At 41.8% G+C, this 20,247-nt stretch overlaps 1 protein-coding gene across 1 annotated transcript in view; it reads left to right on the forward strand.

Moving 5' to 3' along the window:
* The window catches only part of LOC117386328 (cytochrome P450 26B1), a 52,678-nt gene that overhangs the window by 15,211 nt on the left and 17,220 nt on the right, over positions 1-20,247 (forward strand). The window contains exon 2 of the mRNA XM_033983673.2: positions 10,498-10,722. Coding sequence (XP_033839564.1) covers positions 10,498-10,722 — 225 coding nt within the window. The remainder of the gene's footprint in view (positions 1-10,497; positions 10,723-20,247) is intronic.

A 20,247-nucleotide genomic window follows, 5' to 3' on the forward strand; every position in this document is an offset into this window, starting at 1 on the left:
GACTGCGATTGACTTTGGCTTCGATGAACTCGGATTTTATTTGCACATAAACGAAATCGTAAACTTCTAAAACTTATTTTGCGTACGAATGGCGACTTTTCAATACCTCAGTCAATATTGATCAGCATCAGAAGTGGATAAAGTACTCAGTTTTGTTACTCAAATACACAACTTTACTACTTGTACTTCATTACGTTCCACGACTGATCACTATCCGATCCATCCGTACTGTCGTTCTTTCAGGAAAACCGGTTTATCTGCTGTTCTAGTCGAAAAGGTGAGATCGATGACAATACAACGTTTGTTTTTAATAGTTATATAATTTACGAAAGCCACAGCCGCAGCACGCCACATTAGCACTTAAACTGTTCGACTTGTTGAAATAAGTCAACTGTTCCGAAGCGAAATAGCCTGTACAGAATGTAAAACACATCAGGGAATACGTGTCATTTTCTGTCAGAAGTGGCGACATCATATTTTCAAATTAGCCCGTGTCGTTTTCGGCGAATGGAAACTGCTGCGGAGGCGATTTCAAAGCCCCGTTTTACACGTATACGTTTTTACGGCCGCACGATATACAACCGTATTTAAGTATACGTAACGCTCCGGGCTCGAAAATCAAAGGAGCGCTGGGAATCGCTTCACGGTGTTTCCCCCCGCGTGGTATTCCTTAGTTGCCGCGGTAACGTTTCCCCCCCCAAGGGAAAAAGTGTGGCTTTAAAAACTTTACGCGCGCGATCATTAGTCGAAGCCTTTTTATGTTTCTCAGCTCAGATCAGTGTGAGCCGCCCGTGACCCCGGCGGTTAAAATAAGCCGTGATGTTGTGGTAGCAATTTTGGTTTTCGACGTTGTTGGGGTTTTTTTTTCGCTAGCTAGTGTTCAGAGCGCTTAAGCTACAGTCAGGATTTTGGAGGGAAAATGCATTTTTGGAATATTGCAGAGAATGGGAACTTTTAACAACCAGGATTTTTTAGTTTAGTTTAGTTTAGTTTAGTTTAGTCCACTTTTAGATCGAAAACATCTGCGTTTATATGTTTAATACCGTACTGCAGAACATTAAAGGCAAAAAAAACTACTTTTCTACAGAGACAAGGAGGTAGAGTACACCCTAGTTGAAAGGTTACGCAGTGCATCTTTATTTCTTAAGAGCTGCTGTAGTCTTTAGTGTACTTTTTTTTCTTGTGGAGTATGTTTTTAATGCATAATTTGATCTAAAATGGGTTGGACTTGGGTGGTTTAGTCCAGTCATTGGACATTTAGACTGGGTTTAAATCCTCTTCAGACTAGTTTAGATCCAAAAGTAGTCCGATCCTGGTCCGATCCTGACATAATGCAACGTTTGAACTGTTTGTCACTGGATTTCGTCGTATCGTGAAAATATCCCGACTGTAATCTTGGTTTAGTCCTGTTTTTTTCTTCCTTTTCGCATAGTTTTGTTCCAGATTTGTACATAAAAACGCGAAAAACTAGTTAATTTTAAACAGTTTGCGGTGGTTTAAAGTTAATACCTACCTACTTTACCCTTATGCAATCAGAACATCCTAATTATTCACCAGGATGAGTTTATTTTGACCTCAAGAGCTGCTTTTTGACCTTTTTTACTCGGATGCATGAGGAAAATCAGGTACAGGGCCTTTAAAGTGACATACAATTAGAAGCTGTTTTTGCACTATATTCCTCATGCTAAAATCACATTAGCTTCCTGACTTTTCCATAGCTTGCTCTTTAACTCCGGGGGGAACGCTTAGCTAGCTGTGCTCACGTCTCACCTTTTTAAAGCTAACTTCTGACCACACCCCTGGCCAGCACACGCATAAGCACATATTTCTCTCTGTCACTTTTGTTTTTGGCCATTTTTTTTCCACAGACGATGGAATAGGGCACATGAAATCCCTGCGTACAGAAAGAAAATACAGGGCAGTGGAAAAGTGAACACAATAGTTGACTTCAGGGCTAAAGGTTTGGTTCGTGTAGCTTCAGATTTGGGAAATAAGAGAAGCTTTTTATAGACTTATGGTGCGTGGATCTTTGTGCTATAATTTGCACATTTTAAGCCACAATATTCATCTAAAACGACTTTTTACAAGAAACAAATCCGAAAACTGCGGTGCCAAATGGGAGCTAATGTCGCTAAAGTTGTTGGTTCTTTTATGGTTAGCTGCAGATCACGCTAGCGAGTACCAGATTTACCAAAATATGTATATGACTCTGCCAAATCTTACCGCAGATTAAGAAAATAAAATTAAGTAAGTACAGAAGCGCAGAGCAGTCGGGATTTGACGTTGGCGGTGAAAACAGGAGTCGATCTGCAAAATGAATCTCGAAAATAAGCGACTAAAGATTGCGTAAAGATGCACAAATCGCCCCAAATGCAACTTCAGGTGAGGAAATAGTGAAGGAGAAACGACTATAACATGTTTTAAAGCTCAGAAAAATCGATTTTGAAAAGTAGGTCTGCTTTAAAACTAGGATTAAAGGCGTATTATGTAACTTTTCAGGTGGAACGCGCGCTGCCGGCATCGATATGTTATTGCCTGGCCGGAAATGTTTCACTGCGTGGCGTTAAAATCCATGGAGGCAAAGTTTTTACCAATACAAAAAGCCTGGAATTGAATCAATGCAGTGTAAATCCATTTAATGCCACACTGAGGAACATTCGAAGCAAAGGAATAACATGTCCAGGGCAGGTAGCGGACTCTATTAGCTCTGCGGTTGTAATGTTTGGTAGCTAATAAGTTTGTCGCTAAATATTTCTTCAGGACAGGACAGCAGCAAAAGTCAAAGAAAACAGGGTGGAAAGTGGGGAAAGACATTCGAACGCCGCAGCTAAAACCTCGAGACCATTGCACAGCGCAGATTTTGAATATAGCAAAGAGTTTATTGTGTTTGCTTCCTCTGCGCAATGGGACACGCTAGCTAACGTAAAAAAAAAAAAGATGTTAAATCAATATCTTTTTCATCCTTTTTTAAATTATAAAACAAAATGTAAAAAATGGGAACTTCACCGGAGCGCCCTCTGCTGTCCGCAACGGGAATTAACGTTTAGAAAAGTAAAAAATCGCAGTCCTCATCCCACGTGAACGCTATGCTAATAGAGCCGCGCGTTCATTATGAGTCTGGAGATGGTTTCGTCGACTGGATTCGTGTTTTTGTTGTTCTCAGGGAAGCCGACATTGGGTAAATGAAACGAGAAATACAAAACACAACTCAAGGTAGCGTTGTCGCGATGCTAAAATAGTGGCCCGGTAGGTTAAGATCATTCCAAAAATATTCAGGAAAGGTTCATTTCTGTCCTGGGAATGTGACTTTTTTCGTATCTTTACCTTCCCGATACAAGTTTTAGCCCTGACTTGTATCTCATATTCGGTACTTCCTTAGATCCAGGCGTGTTTTTGGAGCGGGTACAACAGTATAAAAGGTCAAAAACATCAATTTTGTTTAATACGTGTTCTTAAAAGTCAATTTTGCATAACATGTCCCCTTTAATAAATCGCGACCATCATCTGAAACCGAGCGCCGCAGTAAAAGTTTAGGCTGAGCTAGCTAAAACATTGGAACCCGTGGCTTTAGCTCAAATCCAGTTGTTCTGCATTTTGGCTGGAGAGTTTTTGCCGTGTGCCTGTAGTGGAAGAAAGAACGCCTTGTCTGCAGCCCAAGGAACTCCCTCTGCCCCGAGCGGCCAGCAGACATACTAAACCAGTCTACATCCATGTGGCAACGAGGCAGGGGAGAGGAGGAGGAAAACAAGCCCACTGCCGCACACTCCCCCCGGGCTACGCGACCTGCTCTGGGAGGGTCCGTGGAGGAAGGGTCACCGGAGCTGTGAAAACACGACGGGGTCAAAGCACAGGCAAAACAGCGAGTACGCGGCGACTTTGAAGGACGTTTAATACAGTTTCAGTCGTCTTTCTCGGGAACAGTTTATAATAACGACGTCTTAAAAGGCCCGTACGTCATTTTTTCCATGTATTTGCGCGAAATGTGTCTTACCCCAGCGCAGATATATCGCATAAGCAGCTCAAAATAAACCCGCTGTGCGTTGTCCGCGTCGGATTATGAAGAGTTGACGCCGCGCGGTAATCAGAAGGTGCGCTGTTACCATGCTAGATGTTGAGCAAAAACGTTGGATCACTGCAAATTGTTTAAAATGAGCTAGTTTTGTTGAATAGTTTTAGTCCTGGTTCAGATTTGGAAGGTTCTGAGCGAGTTCTGTTGTTGTGTCCACGGGCAAGACACTTTTGACATGTGCGTTTGCGCGGTGGTGGTCAGAGGGGTCGACGGTGCAGAACGGCGGTCTCGTTCTGTCGGTCTGTCCCAAAGCAGCTGTGGCTACGATAGCGCTGTGACTGAAGAATGCGCTGTAAAGTCGCGATATAAATCCAAATTATTATTAAAAATACACTGTGTAACTTTTCTGGACTTTTAATACCGTTTCAAAGTGATAAACCAAAACAAGAATGTAGCTTTCAAATCAGAGAACCGGATTATTTCAGGTGGATTTTGATGTTTGCGCAGAAACGGTTGACGCGATGTTTGGACGTTAGCATTTTGTTATGTTATAAATAGAATGTGATGATGTTGTTTGCTCACATGGGGGCGCTACGCTGCTGTAGTTACACCACGTTAGCTACAATTTTGAAGACCATGACAATTTCAAAACCAAATTCTGTTAGCTTTTATGCATATAGTTACTTACAAAAACATGCTACGCTAGGTCAAAGTAGAACGTCAAGCTAAGTCTAGGTTGAAAATCGAGTCTCGTGAAGCTTTAAGTCGTGTTCTAACGCTGTTATCTCCTCAAAAACTGAATTGGAATTGCGTTTTGTTTCATTCACATGTTTGAGCAACCTTTTATTATTAGTCTGTCTACATCCCCAACGCTCAAAACGCTCTGTTCCACCTTGTGATGTCATCAAGTGGTCGTTTTCCACAGGTTTTAACAGCTCCTTTTACCTTTAATTCAGTAGAGATCGGCAACTCCAGACCTGAAATGATCCAAATGATTCTAGAAATGAAGGTGTGTGGAGTTGAAAAACACAGCGGAGCACTTCCTGGATTACCACTCGATGACATCACAAGGTGGAACGGAGTGTTTTCAGTTTGAGAGAAGACTAAAGCCTAAATATGTAGGTTTGTTTGTGCGTTAAACATGTGTGAATGAAACAAAAAAAACACAACTCCAGGTCTGTTTGTGACGAGAAAACGACATTATAACATACATCGGAACGTAGCGTAAAACGGACGCTTTAAAGACTGACTCAGATCATCACTTCTAAAGCCCGAAAAGCCGTAACCGAATTTGAAGTTTGATTTTTAAAACAAAGCAGAAGTGGCCGTGCAGATAAATTACCGTCAACACCTCATGAAAAGGTCTTAACATCTGAAGTAGCTTAGACGCAATTACAACTGCTCCTGGAGAAGGCGGGGCTCGCGCGGGGATGTTAATTAGCGCCATTTTTCATCCATAAAAGCAGTCTGGCAATCAGCAGAGGTTTTCAAATCACACGGAACAAGCAACAGAGCAGCCGCGGCGAGCATCTGTCCTCAATTTGGAGCAAAAAACGCACAAGACGCGAGCCGCTTGGATATGAGCTGGGACAGACAGGAATGACAAGCTAGGCTACATTTCAATGAGAGGATAGCCTAAAACCAAAAACCTGGCTAACGTTAGTGTCATCACAATGGCACGAGTCCAGTTTAGGGATGTCAAAAGTATCGAAAAACCAGATACGAATCGATACTTAAGCTAGTGACGAAAATAGGTACGCACATGAACAAGTGTTGATGTTGGAATCCCATAAACGTGACAGAAATATTGATATACGAAACCGCGTGGTAACTTAAAAACAGCGGAAAATCACGTTTATTGTTCATTTTTTGGTATTAAAAGTGGTATCGAGTGTTGAACCTTTTCCTAAGTATCGAAATTTTAGTATCGTGACGAGACTAGTCCAGTTTCAACCCATAGAATACATGAAAAGTGCGTTACAGATACAGTAGGCTATCTACGTTAGCATGCTAATAGTTTTGAGCTACTTTTCAGGCTTAAAATAGAAATAAAAATTAGTTTGGATAATGAAAACTATGAAGTATTGTAAAAAATAAGTGCTTGTTGTTCTTTGTTGGTTTGCGTCACATCCACGGCTATTTGCTGAATGTCTCTACCCGCTCTCTCTCCCCATTTCGCGCAACAGCCGCTCTGTACATTAGCGCGTTGTCATTCCTACCGTACAAAGCTGAGTTACGTCGCTACAAAACATAAGGCAAATGTATATTGTGATCTTAGCTAGAGACAAGTTTACAGTTTTTTTTTTACCTCTTTTCGATGTGTGCTGTAGCGTAGTATACAATAAAGTGCCCCATGCTAGCATAGCGGCTCAGTTGGTAGAGCGTTTGTCCACCGATCTGAACGTTAGCCGCCGGAATCCCGCTCTCGACGTTAACATCATTGTTTGCTCGGTCACATCCACCGACCCACAGGTTGGCTGCGTGATTCCAGCTCCCACACATGAATGCTGTTGTTGTGTCGTTGGGCAAGGCGCTTAACCCGCCTCACCGCCAGTGTGTGTGTACTCCGGTGTGTGAACGTGTGTGTTAATGGATGAGTGGTTCCTGGTTTGCAGTGGCTCACCGCTTTGCTTATAGTACTACAAAAATATACACGCGTCGTACAGGTGGCTAATCCATGCTAGCGTAGAAGCGAAGCCTAGCGTTTTTGAATGACGCTGCTACGGTAAAGCGAAGGATGTTATGTAACACTAAAATTCTTACAAATATATACAGTAGTAGTAAAATTTCAAACTCAATTACGATACTAAGGAATAAATGTGATACTCAATACTGATTTTACGTTTTTTTTACTCATTCTTTAGACAATATAATGTGATTTTCCGCGTTAAATGGTAGTACTTTGTATTTTTTATGGCCGTATATTTGTTCTGATCCAGCTCAACATCAGTCTAAACATATTCAGGAAACATTTTTGTCCTGCGAATGTGACTTTTGTAGTATCGATACCTGCTCAAATGCGTATCTAGCTTCCATACTAGCTTTAGCATCGATTAGCATGTGATTTTCTATACTTCTAACCACCCTAGCATCTTGTAACGTTCGCTAGGCGCATATATACGTTGCTTTCGCGTTTTTCCAGAGCAGCGTGTGACAGTGGGCGCATTCCTCTTCCCTCTGGAGTAAACCGGGGTCAGACCAGTTAGTGTTGTCACGGCAGCCTCGGCGTGTTTGTTTATTTTTCATGTTTTTTGTGACTTTTAGGGACTGCTCTGTGTGTTTGAACGTGAATGATGCGTTTGTGGCACCGCCGGTCGGGGTTGGGGGGATATCCTTTTGACTCAAACAGCCCATTTACAGTTGTGGGGTCCCTCGCTGTGACCCCCCGGCGCGCAAAAGGTCAACGTCAAAGCTGAACTCGGGGGGCTAAATGCTAACTGCGTACAGGGCTAGCCTCTGGGGGCGCGCGTACGGTAACTACTGTGTTTAGTATCAGTCTGTGGTACAAGGGGTTGCTCTGTATTTCTAATCTTTGTTTTTGTGTATCATTTTTGTTTTGTTGTTATAGTTGGATACGTTTTTATTTGTCTTATAAGATTAGCTAGTCGTCGTTCACTTTGGAGCGTGAAATCAAAGTTTAGAAACAGTTAAGTAACCGATGTGGAATTTTCCTGGTTCATACTCGATGTCGTCACGTTTAAACTTGTGTTATTACTATAGACTGTAAATATAAACGGACAGCTAACCCGCTAGCCACTGCGTTCCAAACAGGAAGTGATCATGGACGCGCTTCTGGCTCCGTCAACTCTGGCTGCAATTCACTTTCTATTGAAAAACTGTCATCTCTTCGTGTAACTGCTGCATAAATCAACATATAAACATTAATAAAAGACCAATCAGGCGTCTTCTTTGCTTAGCGTTAGCAACAGGTTTGATTGACAGCGTTGCTAAGCACTTACCTCACGCTAAACCAGTTGTGCGAGCGGAAAGGGGCATTATCTTCTACAGCCTCGCTCCGGATTGGCTCTTCGGTTGCTACGATACACGCGGTCGGAATTCCAAATGTGGAACTCGGCTCTAAATTAGCTGCTATAACTGCTAGCCTCGACGAGCTACGTTTGACTGGAACCGAACGCTTCTTTTATACAGTCCACGGTTCATACTCATGTTTATTCTCGTGTTATGACTAATTACTCGCATTATTCTCGACTGATCTCGCTACGGTACAGTGTTTACGATGTGTCGGCATTTGCGCACGAACCAGGAAGTGGTTTGTGTCGAGTCACGTTCGTTTTGAGATAATACATTTACGTCGAATTTTACGTTTAACATTTCTATCTGTAGCTCTGTTTTTAGATTTGTAAAGTTAAAGAAACGTCAACAAAACGGAAAACTTTACAAAGAATTATACGTTTGAACAAAATTAAAACGGGCAAGTGAAGTTTTTACGGCGCGCGACGACAGGGTTAAACTGCGCTGAAATATAGCCTAGCATGTTCTGTGCATATTTAGCAGTTTTGATTCCATTATTTCAGCCCCATGGGACAAGAAATCTCATTTACTGTAGTGAAGTCTAATGTTTGGATAACCTCTGACCTCCGCTCTTAAGCGCCGTGCCGATCTTGTCCTGGAGGCATTTGAAATCGGGTTTCATTGAATTAACCCGCTGTATATACTGTTCTTAAACATGTGCAGAAGTGTAAGGTAAAAAAACGGACTATGCCTGCTCCAAACCGCACAGAAAAATGCTTATATGAACTTTTAGAGCGGATCTTTGAAACTACAGGCTAATGGCACCAAACGGTAACGTAAAACTCGCGGTAAAATCAACTTTGACCTTTAGAGCGGCTCCTCAAAGTCGACTTTTCAGAGGTTTTACCCACGTTATAGTTGTTTCTTCTCGTTGACTCTCTGAAGTTGTATTTAGACATTTCCTGCGTGTCTGAGGAAACTTTATTCACCTGTTTTCAAGACATTTTTGCACCGATCTGCTGTTTTCACCGCCACCGGGACACGCCCACTGTGACATACGCATTTCGTTAATCGTTAATTCAGTAGGAGTCGTTTTGGTACAAATTTTAAACGTCAAGCTCGTAGTGATGACGTTTACGGTGACTGTAGTAAAAGAAAAAATAAATCATATCAACCGGACGAAACGTTTCTGAACTTCTTTACGATTTACGGCGACGTCAGCTCCAATCGGACACCGCGGACGTCGGCAAATTGTTCCTTTTATTGCGTCGTTTTAGATGAATGTTGTGATTTAAAATGTCCAGATTATAACGTAATGATCCGCAGGTGTCAGAGATTAAAACTACAGAGCAAACACAAGCGCAACAGGTTTGATTTAAGTCGTACTGCTCTTAAAAACACGCAGAAAACTCCAAACTGAACGGAAAAATGCTTATACGAACTTGTAGTATCTTTGAAACTACAGGCGAATGGCACTTAACCTTAACGAAACTTTGACTTTTAAGGTCAGAAACAAACCTATTCTTGTGAGTTTACAAACATATTATTTAAATTCACACTTTCATAACTACTTTTTATCAGATCTCGGACACTATTTTGTCATTTCCCTACACACTTTCGTATAGTTTTTGCAGCTTTTAACTTAAAAAATATTCCGTTCTCGCTAGTCTAGAATCATTCGCTAGTCTAGAATCGTTCCTCTTCTTTCAATATGATTTAATTAATGATTAAAACTAATAGTAAAAAATGGAAAATAGCCTAAAATAAATAGTATGGGGGGGACACTAATATGTTATTATTTTAGCGTATTTCTTTTGGGCTCTGTACAGTATTGAGAACGTAAAATAAACTAAATTAATCCCAAAAAGCATTGCATAAAATCATCTCTGTGCAGAATCACGCCTGGGAACCTCACTGTTAGCGTCACTACTTCCTGTCTCATTGCTGTGGGTGGGTCAGGGGTCAGAGGTTAGGGGGGTTAGGGTCAGACAGTGGACAGGGGGCTGCAGGTGGACGTCACTGACAACACGTTAAAAAAGACGCAAATAAAATAAATACTTCACCAGAGACACGAGAGAGATGTTTGTGTCTCAGTGCTAACGCTAATGCTAATTTTGAAGCATAATAAATATTAAAACAACACCACAAACTGAAGTATTATACATTTTAAAACAACTGTGTAGTCTTTATTTAAATTTAGTTGAATTTTAATAGTGTTTATTGTTTATTTTATGTTTTTAAAGTTGAATAAAAGTGACTGTTAGCCTTTAGATGTGGTAAACTAGCTAGCTTGAGTGCGCAATTTGGTTCTGGAAGTTTAGTTTTAGTCAAGTTTTTTGTTACTTGTAATTATTTCTATACGCTTTTATACGTTTTTAATAAATGTATGAATAAATATTTTAATTGTAACTTAAGTTTTTATTTTATTTTCACATTTTTAAAACTTATCACGCAGCTTTTATTCAAACCTTTGTAAAATCGCTAACACGTTTTGTCTTTTTTTTTCCCCCTCGCAGGGCTCGAGTTTCCACGCGTCGCGGCGGCAGAAATACGGGAACGTGTTTAAGACTCACCTTTTGGGAAGACCGCTGATCCGAGTGACCGGAGCCGAGAACATCCGGAAGGTTCTGATGGGGGAGCACACCCTGGTGACCGTGGACTGGCCCCAGAGCACGTCCACTCTGCTCGGGCCCAACTCCCTGGCCAACAGCATCGGGGACATCCACCGCAAACGCCGGAAGGTAGGAGCTAGCGACGACGGTAAACCCACGCGCTAACGGGAGTACGGCTGGTTCAAAGGCACGAGTGGAAAGTAACGCATTAGAAACACTCACTTTACGATAATTTAAAGGATTTTTAGGTGGATTTTTGTACTTTTTTTGAGTTGATTTATAAACCTGTGCTCGTTTTTGTAATGACGCTAAATTCTAGCCGTGTAATTGTGATTAGTTTTGACTCCAGACGTCCCAATCCTCTTCTCGTTCAACTTTAAACTTTTGAATTTACTTAAAATACTGATCTAAAATCCTGCAAAAACTCTGTAAAGTGTAACTAGCGTCTGAGTAGTATTTTTCATGTGTACTTTTTACGTTTTAATTTTATTTTAGTCCGTTTTTGTCCGCAGTACTTGCACGCGTTTTGTACATATAACTGCGTACATTTTTAGCCATGTAACTGTACTTTTACTTGAGTATAAATACTACTTGTACTTGTTCCATCGCTGCCTACAACAAACCAGATGTTGTCATTTCAAATTTACTTCAGGTTTTCGAGTAAACGTCGATCAACAGTTAACAGCGTTTCTTAGTAATTACACAAATTAGTTAAATTAAACAGTAGCCAACGTTTATTTTTTCCCAGTATAGCTCCGTGGCTTTTAAAGTAATGAAAATTTTGCAGCGTTACCGTGGCAACTAACAATTCAAAACTAAGTGTATATCTTTTGAATGGTAAAAAAGTCCCCAAAATGTCGCCGGTGTTCACTGTTTGGAGGTATTTCCGTGTAATATCAGGGATTAAATCGACACACATTAAACGACATGTGTCAAATTCAAGGCCCCCGGGCGAAATGTGGCCCTCCAACATCATTTTATGTGGTCCTCTATCGGAAAATGTCATTTTATCAGGAGGTACACAGTTACACAGCCATATTTTTTACATCGTATGTAATATTTCTAACTGGAATGAGTAATAAATACAGAAACGGTTAATTAACAAGTTTAAAAAGTAGTTACAATCAATCTATCTATATTTACGGAGCGATTTATGACACTTAAGGTGACCCAAGTTCTTTCCAACCAAACCAACACAATACAAAAACATGCAAAACATTAAACCGTGAAATAAAACTAACTGTGCAAACCTGCGGTACAATGTCACCGAGTGTTAAAGCCGGTTTGAATGGACATGTTTTGAGCCTGGATTTAAACAGGACAAACTCCGTGATAGTGGCACATCGGGGGGGCGGTTTGTTCCAGAGTCTGGGGCCGGCGTCTGAGAAAAGCCCCATGAGCCCAGTGTTTGAGTCTGACCCCGGGGACTCGAGCAGAAGTTAGCCGGTTGACCTTAAGCCCTCGTTTGAGATCTGAACAGACGGGAGTTCGGTCAAATAAAGCGGAGCAAAGCCATTAAATAATAAACAAACCAGACGATTTTACGCTCAATTCTAAAAGAAACTGGAAACCCAACGGAGAGATAAAGGACTGGGATGATCCGCTGACGTCTTTTCAGCTTTTTCAAGGTCGACGCGATTTTAAATACCACTAATTATCATCTTATCCTTAATATCTAATGAATCCAAGAAAATGCTAAAGTAAAGATAGCTAGCTAGCGTAGTAAATCCTCCGCTATCCCGTCGGTCCCATGATGCAGTGCGAGTTCAAATGTGCTTCCTGCTCTGCACCGGGACTATTTCAGGTGTAATCAGCCACTTACCCCCCTCCGCTTGCCCCTCTGCCCCGGGGCACATACCTTCTAGTTCGTGAGCTTTTTCCGGTAAATTCCATCTCACTATTTACTTCCAGAAATTCCTGGAAAGACTTAACCTGATGTGAGAGTTTAACGCCGTTTTAGGTTTAAATCGGTGCAGTGCATCTTCACCGCTGATTCCAAATACAGCGTCAGTGTTTAACCTTATAATTATGTTCAATTTAAGAGGCACGTAGCGCAGTAGCATGCTAGCTAGCTCACGGGGTCTCAAAGCTAACAGTAACTTTTATTAAAATGAGAAAACATAAAACAAACAACCTATTAAAGTTCAAATTACTCAAAATAAAGATTACGCAACTATTTTTATATGTAAAGTACTTCAGTTTGTGGTGTCGTTTTAATATTTATTATGCCTAAAGTTAGCATTAGCATTAGCGTTAGCACTGACACGCAAACCTTTCCCTCTCATGTGTCCTCTCGTGAAGTTTTCGTTTTATTTGTGTAGTTTTTAGCACGTTGTGAGTGACGTCCACCTGCAGCTCCCTGTCCACTGTCTGACCCTAACCCTGTAACCTCTGACCTCTGACCCCTAACCCACCTGCAGCTCACTTTCCACTGTCTGATCTTTAAATATTTATTTATTTTATCGTGGCTCTACAAAAACCTCATAGACACAAAACTGGACAGGAAGTAGTGACACGAACAGTGAGGTTGGGGACATTTTTATTTTATTTTTTTAATTTCTGTGAAGTTTGTAATTTTACTTCCTGGTTGGAGATGAGCAGCAGATATGACACACGTAGAGATAAATCCGTAACTTACCTAGTGATCATACTAGGTCAAAAATTGCACAATATGATTAGAAAACGTCTTTATTTTTGTTAAATTCACGCCAGAAAAACGTCTTCCTCGTCGCATTTTAGATACAATTTTTGACGCTAACGACGTAGCTAGCATAGGCATTATAGAAGTCACCGCTGCTTCCTGTATTTTTGTACTTTTCTTTCCAACTGCCACTTAACTGACGTAAAACTATGCTAAATATTTATAGCACTAACCCAATTAATAATTAGAAAATACACGAAAACCCTGTCATAAATGCGCTTTAAATTTTTGGGTTTTTTTTTTTTTTTGCGTACATTTTGACGTCTTGTACTCGATCTGTCATCACGACTAACGCCCCGGTTTGTTTAAAAAAAAAGAAAAAAAAGTCTATAAAAGCGATTTGGCCCCATGTAACCGGAAGAGGGAGGGCTGAGGTTGGGTGCCCAGGGACGTGAGGGGTCGTCTGGGTGTAATCTGGGCTGTGATCCCCTCTGGCTCCCTGGAGACCTGCGCACTAACCTCACGTAATGACCCTTGATTAGGAAAGAGCCCGCCACGCCGCACAATGAGGGCTTCTTTCTCCGGGGGCCGCCTCCTCCACATGCGCGCACACCTGACTCGCCGTGAGGCCGCGGACGTGGAAACTATTTCAAGAAACGTCAGCGGTTTGTGTTCGAAACGTATTATTTTCCGATAACGACTGAGATAAAGAGATGGCGGTTCTGTCGGAGTTTCGGCGTTTGGTGCGCGACAGTACGGCATCGGGAGTCGTTGAGCAAGACACTTAAATGACTTTGCGTGTTTCAGAGCGTGCTTGTTTCTATGGAGATCGTATTTCTTGGCTTGTAATGTCCCGTAGTATGGCATTAAGCTGATCAACTTTATAGAGAAAAGCAGGTGATGCCTTCAGACCGTTTGACGTGGATTTTATTAAACGAGCTGATTCTTACTGTTTTGTTTCCGTTTGTTTTAAGTAAAGCGTTCCCTCGTTTATCGCGCGGGGTCACGTTCTAAAAATAACCCGCAATCGGCGAAATCCACGAAGTATCGGCTTTATTTTGTACGATTATTCCACATGTTTTTTGTCTGTAAAAACCCCCTCACCACACACTTTATACACTTTTCTCACACAGGCGTTCACATTTTCTCACATTTCTCGCTCGTTTAAACTCTCTCAAAGTTCAAACCTTCGTCGGCGTCTTTGTCGGTGCGGAATGTTTCATCGACGTGGGTTTTGTCGGGGAGAAAACAAATCGCAAACGTACAGCACTTCAGAGTCACACCAAGATCCAACGTTGATGTAAATTTGTCTGAACATATTGAAAAAAAGCGTGTGAAATCGCCAAAAAAATATGGAAAACAGTGATATAGCGAGGGACAACTGTACAACAATTACAACTGAACCTGTGTTGCCAGATTTTAAACCTGCAAATAGAGACATAGACGAGCAAAAACCTGAAAAAACCCTCCAGAATTCACTCCCTGAGCTGCGGAGGCCGCACTAGCGCTTGATTCATGATTGTTCTGCAGGTTCTGGGGTTTAGATACTGAACAATCAGATCAGAAAGAGACATTTTCATCTTAAAACAACTGGATTTCAGCGTCGAAACTGGCAACGCAAACCAGAGAGTCATTCTTCTTTCCGATTGGAGACAAAACACCAAATTATAACGTAAACAAACGCGAAGGTTTGTCAGTAACGGCTTTATCTGGAGACGAAAATAAGGCACGTTTTAACTCAAAATCTTAACGTACAGATTCTTTAACCCGCAGACTCGATAAACGTAAGTAAAGATGAGTCAGAATCGCGCTAAATATTCAGATCCGCGGTCGTTTTAACTCTTGCGGCTCTTGTTTTTGCAGTGTTGACGTAGGCTCAGGTCTTGTACGCCGCTTCTGTGGTTTTGGACGGAAAAACAGTCTGCTCACAGAACATTAGAGTTTGGTGGCGGTGCGGTGCCAACCACTTTCCATCGAGCCCCTGTGTAAAACTCAAACTCCCTCAGAACTTTTCCACTACGAGGCCAAACCCGGGAACAAGGCTACGGCCAGACGGGTCCAGGTCAACTCATTAAAACTAATTATTATTTGAGCGTGTTTTCTGTGTGTCTGGCTCGGTGAAACCAACGCTAATTTGAATGAAAGTTATGCGGATCCCGGCGTAATGTACGGTGGGACGGGTCGAAAAGAAGCAAAATATGGAAATGATCTGGATTTTTGTGTCGCGGTCATTCAAATTCATGCTAGGCTAATCGGCTAATCTTTAAAAAACAGATTAGCGCAAGTGAATTAATGGCGGAACTCCCTAAAAGGTAAAAGTCCCTTGTATTACTCATTATATACACACAGTAGAGACAGTAGAGACAGTCGGTTGAGCGTTTCTCCACTGATCTGAAGGTCGGCGGTTCGAATCCCGCACTCGACACGCTGCTGTTGTGTCCTTGGGCAAGACACTTAACCCCCCTCGTGAGTGGATCCTTGATGTAAAGTGTTTTCAGTGATTTAAAGGTGGAAAAGTGCTGTATAAAAAACACATGTGCTCGTGCTGTGACAGAGGCTGAGGCAGGAGATTATGACAGGGGCAGGAGATTATGACAGGAGCAAAGGGACAGGAGATTATGACAGGAGCAGAGGGGCAGGAGCAAGGAGCAGGAGATTATGACAGGAGCAGGAGATTATGACAGGAGCAAAGGGACAGGAGATTATGACAGGAGCAGAGGGGCAGGAGCAAGGAGCAGGAGATTATGACAGGAGCAGGAGATTATGACAGGAGCAGGAGATTATGACAGGAGCAGAAGAGCAAGAGATTATGACAGGAGCAGAGGACGAGAGGCAGGAGATTATGACAGGAGCAGTGGAGCAACTGGCATGAGATTATGACAGGAGCAAAGGGGCAGGAGTGGATGACAGGAGTAGATGGCAGGGGTGAGGGGCAGGAGATTATGACAGGAGCAGAGGACGAGAGACAGGAGATTATGACAGGAGCAGAGGACGAGAGACAGGAGATTATGACAGGAGCAGTGGAGCAGGAGATTATGACAGGAGCAGAGGACGAGAGACAGGAGATTATGACAGGAGCAGAGGACGAGAGACAGGAGATTATGACAGGAGCAGTGGAGCAGGAGATTATGACAGGAGCAGGAGATCATGACAGGAGCAGTGGAGCAGGAGATTATGACAGGAGCAGGAGATTATGACAGGAGCAGTGGAGCAGGAGATTATGACAGGAGCAGGAGATCATGACAGGAGCAGTGGAGCAGGAGATTATGACAGGAGCAGTGGAGCAGATTATGACAGGAGCAGAGGGACAGGAGCGAGGGGCGAGTGGCAGGAGCAGGGGGACAGGAGCAGGGGGCGAGTGGCAGGAGCGAGGGGCAGGGGCAGACGGGAAGAGGCGGGGGCAGTAGAAGAAAGAAGTCTTTACATGTGAGAGGCAGCACTTTCACCTAATGTCAGACATATGGACGGAGTTAGCAGCACAGTGTCTGCAGTGGAGCTAAACCTGTTCACTCTTTATCACCGCGGCCGAGAAAGACGAGCTCAAAACACGTCAGACGTCAACAATCTGTCATATTTCATTTAGTTTGACTCGCCGCTATCTCGCTAATATCTGGAAAAATCGAAAAAATTGCACAAAATAAATCTTACACGGTAAAAACGTAAACGGTAAATGGATTTTCCACCTTCAAAACGCTCAAGGAACCACTATTTAAGATGACTTTGGGTTCGTTACATTAAAAAATCTCGTAATTTTGAGTTAAAATTACATAATAGATTCATTTAAGGTTTGTTTCAAGGCAGTTTTCAACATTTTTTCGTATTTAAAGGAAACGTTTACTGTACTTTTTATACCTTTTAACTATGTCACTGCTTCTCGTTCACCCTTTGACTAATCTTTATTCTGAAATCAGTCAACGCTTCGATTCCTGCTTCGATCTGAATCAGCGGATAGTAAAATATCTAAATTCTGACATAATAATCCACGAATGTCATAGATTATAACCATAGAGTCAACAAAAAAAGTCCTATATTACCCAAAAATGGACTCCTGTAGCTTTAAATTGTGTTATAATATTGTTAGCTCGTCAAAAACAGACTTGGAGTTGTGTCTTTTGACGTCTCCAAAGCTCAAAACGCTCTGTTCCACCTTGTGATGTCATCAAGTGGTAGTTTTCATGTTAACATCTACGTTTTACCTTTAGTTCAGTAGTAGATTGGCAATTCCCGACGCTGAAATGATCCAAATGATTCTAGAAATGAAGGCGTGTGGAGTTTAAAAACACAGCGGAGCACTTCCTGTATCGCCACACGATGACATCACAAGGTGGAACAGAGCGTTTTCAGGTCTGTTTGACTCAGTCCAGTCCAGTTCAGCCAAATTTATTCCCTCATCACTTTTCTGTCGTTCTGAAATCCTCACAGAAGAAGAAGAAGTAGCAGCTGGAGCCTCTTAAAGTGACACTGCGGCGTTTTCAGCGTGTGTTTGACCTGTAGTTACCTCCGGCTCGCGCTCGCACACACTCGGAGTACAGTCGTCTCCGGGGCAGTAGTGAGACTCTAAATTGTCCCATTACGCAGCTTAAAGGAGTAAATTGGCTTTAACACCAGAACCTTTAGCTCTGTGGAGTTCGTCTCAGAGTTTAAAGGAGTTTAGGTCGTTACGGGACTTGAACTGGAAAACCTTTCACATGAAGGCGATGGTGATGTGAGTCATGATGTATGTCGTACTTCAGGGGTGCGTGGGCTCTCATTTTATCATGATTTAAGATTTATTTGAGCTAGACCTCATTTAGACCTGGTTTAGTCCGACTTAAGTCCAGTTTTAGACCTGGTTTAGTCCCATTTTAGTCCTGGTTTAGTCCGGTTTTAAACCTGGTTTTGTCCAACTTTAGTCTGGTTTAAAGCCTAGTTTACTCCTGTTTTAGACCTGGTTTAGTCCTGTTTTAGACCTGGTTTAGTCCTGTTTTAGACCTGGTTTAGACCTGATTTAGACCTGGTTTAGTCCTGTTTTAGTCCTGTTTTAGACCTGGTTTAGTCCTGGTTTAGACCTGGTTTAGTCCCGTTTTAGACCTGGTTTAGTCCTGGTTTAGACCTGGTTTAGTCCTGGTTTAGACCTGGTTTAGTCCTGTTTTAGACCTGGTTTAGTCCAACTTAAGTCCTGTTTTAGACCCGGTTTAGTCCTGTTTTAGACCTGGTTTAGACCTGGTTTAGTTCACATGTGACTTTCTGAGTAGAGGGTATCACACCTGCTTGTCTCCATGGAGATGTTTATTGCTTTTTCTGGGAATAGTCCACATTATGGCATTAAACTATCTATTCATCATTCATTTCTTTTCACTATTATTATACTATGAGCAAGGTCGCCTCTCCACAGATCTGACCTGTAAACGAGACATGTTAAATATAAAGACTCACTCACAGAGGGAAGAGGAGCCACAGCTTTTACTTTAGTAATAGTACTGTTACTTCAATACAGATATTACTCAAGTAGGAGTAAAAGTATGCTGCTGGAAAAGTACTCTGAAAAGTACAACTTCTCTAATAAGTTATTCAAGTAAATGTACCCGACTCTGACCGACAGCAGTATTTTCCTTCTGTACATTTAATATTGAGTCTGCTACAGAGAAGGTGAAATACTGCAGTGTACTGTACTGATACATACTGTGTACTGTACTGATACATACTGTGTACTGTACTGATACATACTGTGTACTGTACTGCATAAAACCAAATTAAAGAGGAACTGCCAGAATACTGCTACTCAAAATGAGTACTCTGAACATGTACTTAGTTACTTTATGATGTCCAAAAGTAGATATCCAAGTATTTGTGTCTTCCTTGGGTTTTATGAAGGTAACTGTATATCCCACATAAGACCAAATTAAAGAGTAACTGTACCAAAATACTTTTACTCAAAATGAGTACTCTGAACATGTAATGAGTTACTTCTAGCTCACTTGGTATGATATACAAAAGTATTTTCCATATATTTGCTTTAATATTAAGTCTGATACATAGGTTTTTTAGTATATACTAAAAAAGACCAAATTAAAAAGTAATTAAGTACTACTACTCAAAATGAGTATTCTGAATCTGTACTTAGTTACTTCTAACACACTTGCTGTAAGATCCAAAAGTATTTTCAATATATTTGCTTTAATCTGCCACATAGACAGTCAAATATTACAGTGTACTTCTTGAGTTTTGCGACGGTAGCTGTGTACTACATAAGACCAAACTACAGAGTAACTGCACTACTGCTCAAAATGAGTATTCTGAATGTGTACTTAGTGACTTTTCGCACATTTACTACGATGACCAAAAGTATTTTCTGTATCCTTTCTGCAGTATTAACTCTGCCACACAGACGGTTAAGTATTGCGAGGTACTTCTGGGGTTTTTATGAAAGTATCTGTGTACTCAATGAGCCCAAATTAAAGAGTAACTGCAGCCGAATCCTGTTGATGTGTATTTTCAGCACGTGTATTTAGTTACTCCTCGCGCTCGGGCTGTGATATCCTATAGTATTTTCCATATGATCTTTGTACTTCATGGACAGCGGCGTTTCAGCTCTGAGCCCCATTGTTCATTCATCGGGTTTTAAAGTGAGGGAGGGGCCACGGCGAGGAGGAAAATGAGAGGAAAACTCGATGATGGTGAGAGCCGAGCTAACCACAAGAAGCGGAGTTTGACTGGCACCGACCGCGAGAACTCCGCCGGCCGCGCGGTTAAAGGCACTACCTGATTTTTACCGCCGCAAAAACGTGAAAAAAACACAAAACGAGTTCATTTCGCAGCGGTTTGTAGTTAATCCTCACGTCCTAACTACTCGCCGTGATGAGTTTTACAAGCGCTTTTCGCAATCCTCACGGTAAAGCTAACGATGACTAGCATGCTAACGCGCACTTCCTGGTTACCCGCGCGCTTAGCTGACGTATTTTGAGCTTAAGAGCTGCGTAAAATATATATCTGTCCATCTGGAGCAAGACAAAAACAGTTAGGATACGTCATTT

Source organism: Periophthalmus magnuspinnatus, chromosome 18 (assembly GCF_009829125.3).
Source record: "Periophthalmus magnuspinnatus isolate fPerMag1 chromosome 18, fPerMag1.2.pri, whole genome shotgun sequence".
Classification (NCBI taxonomy): Eukaryota; Metazoa; Chordata; class Actinopteri; order Gobiiformes; family Gobiidae; genus Periophthalmus; species Periophthalmus magnuspinnatus.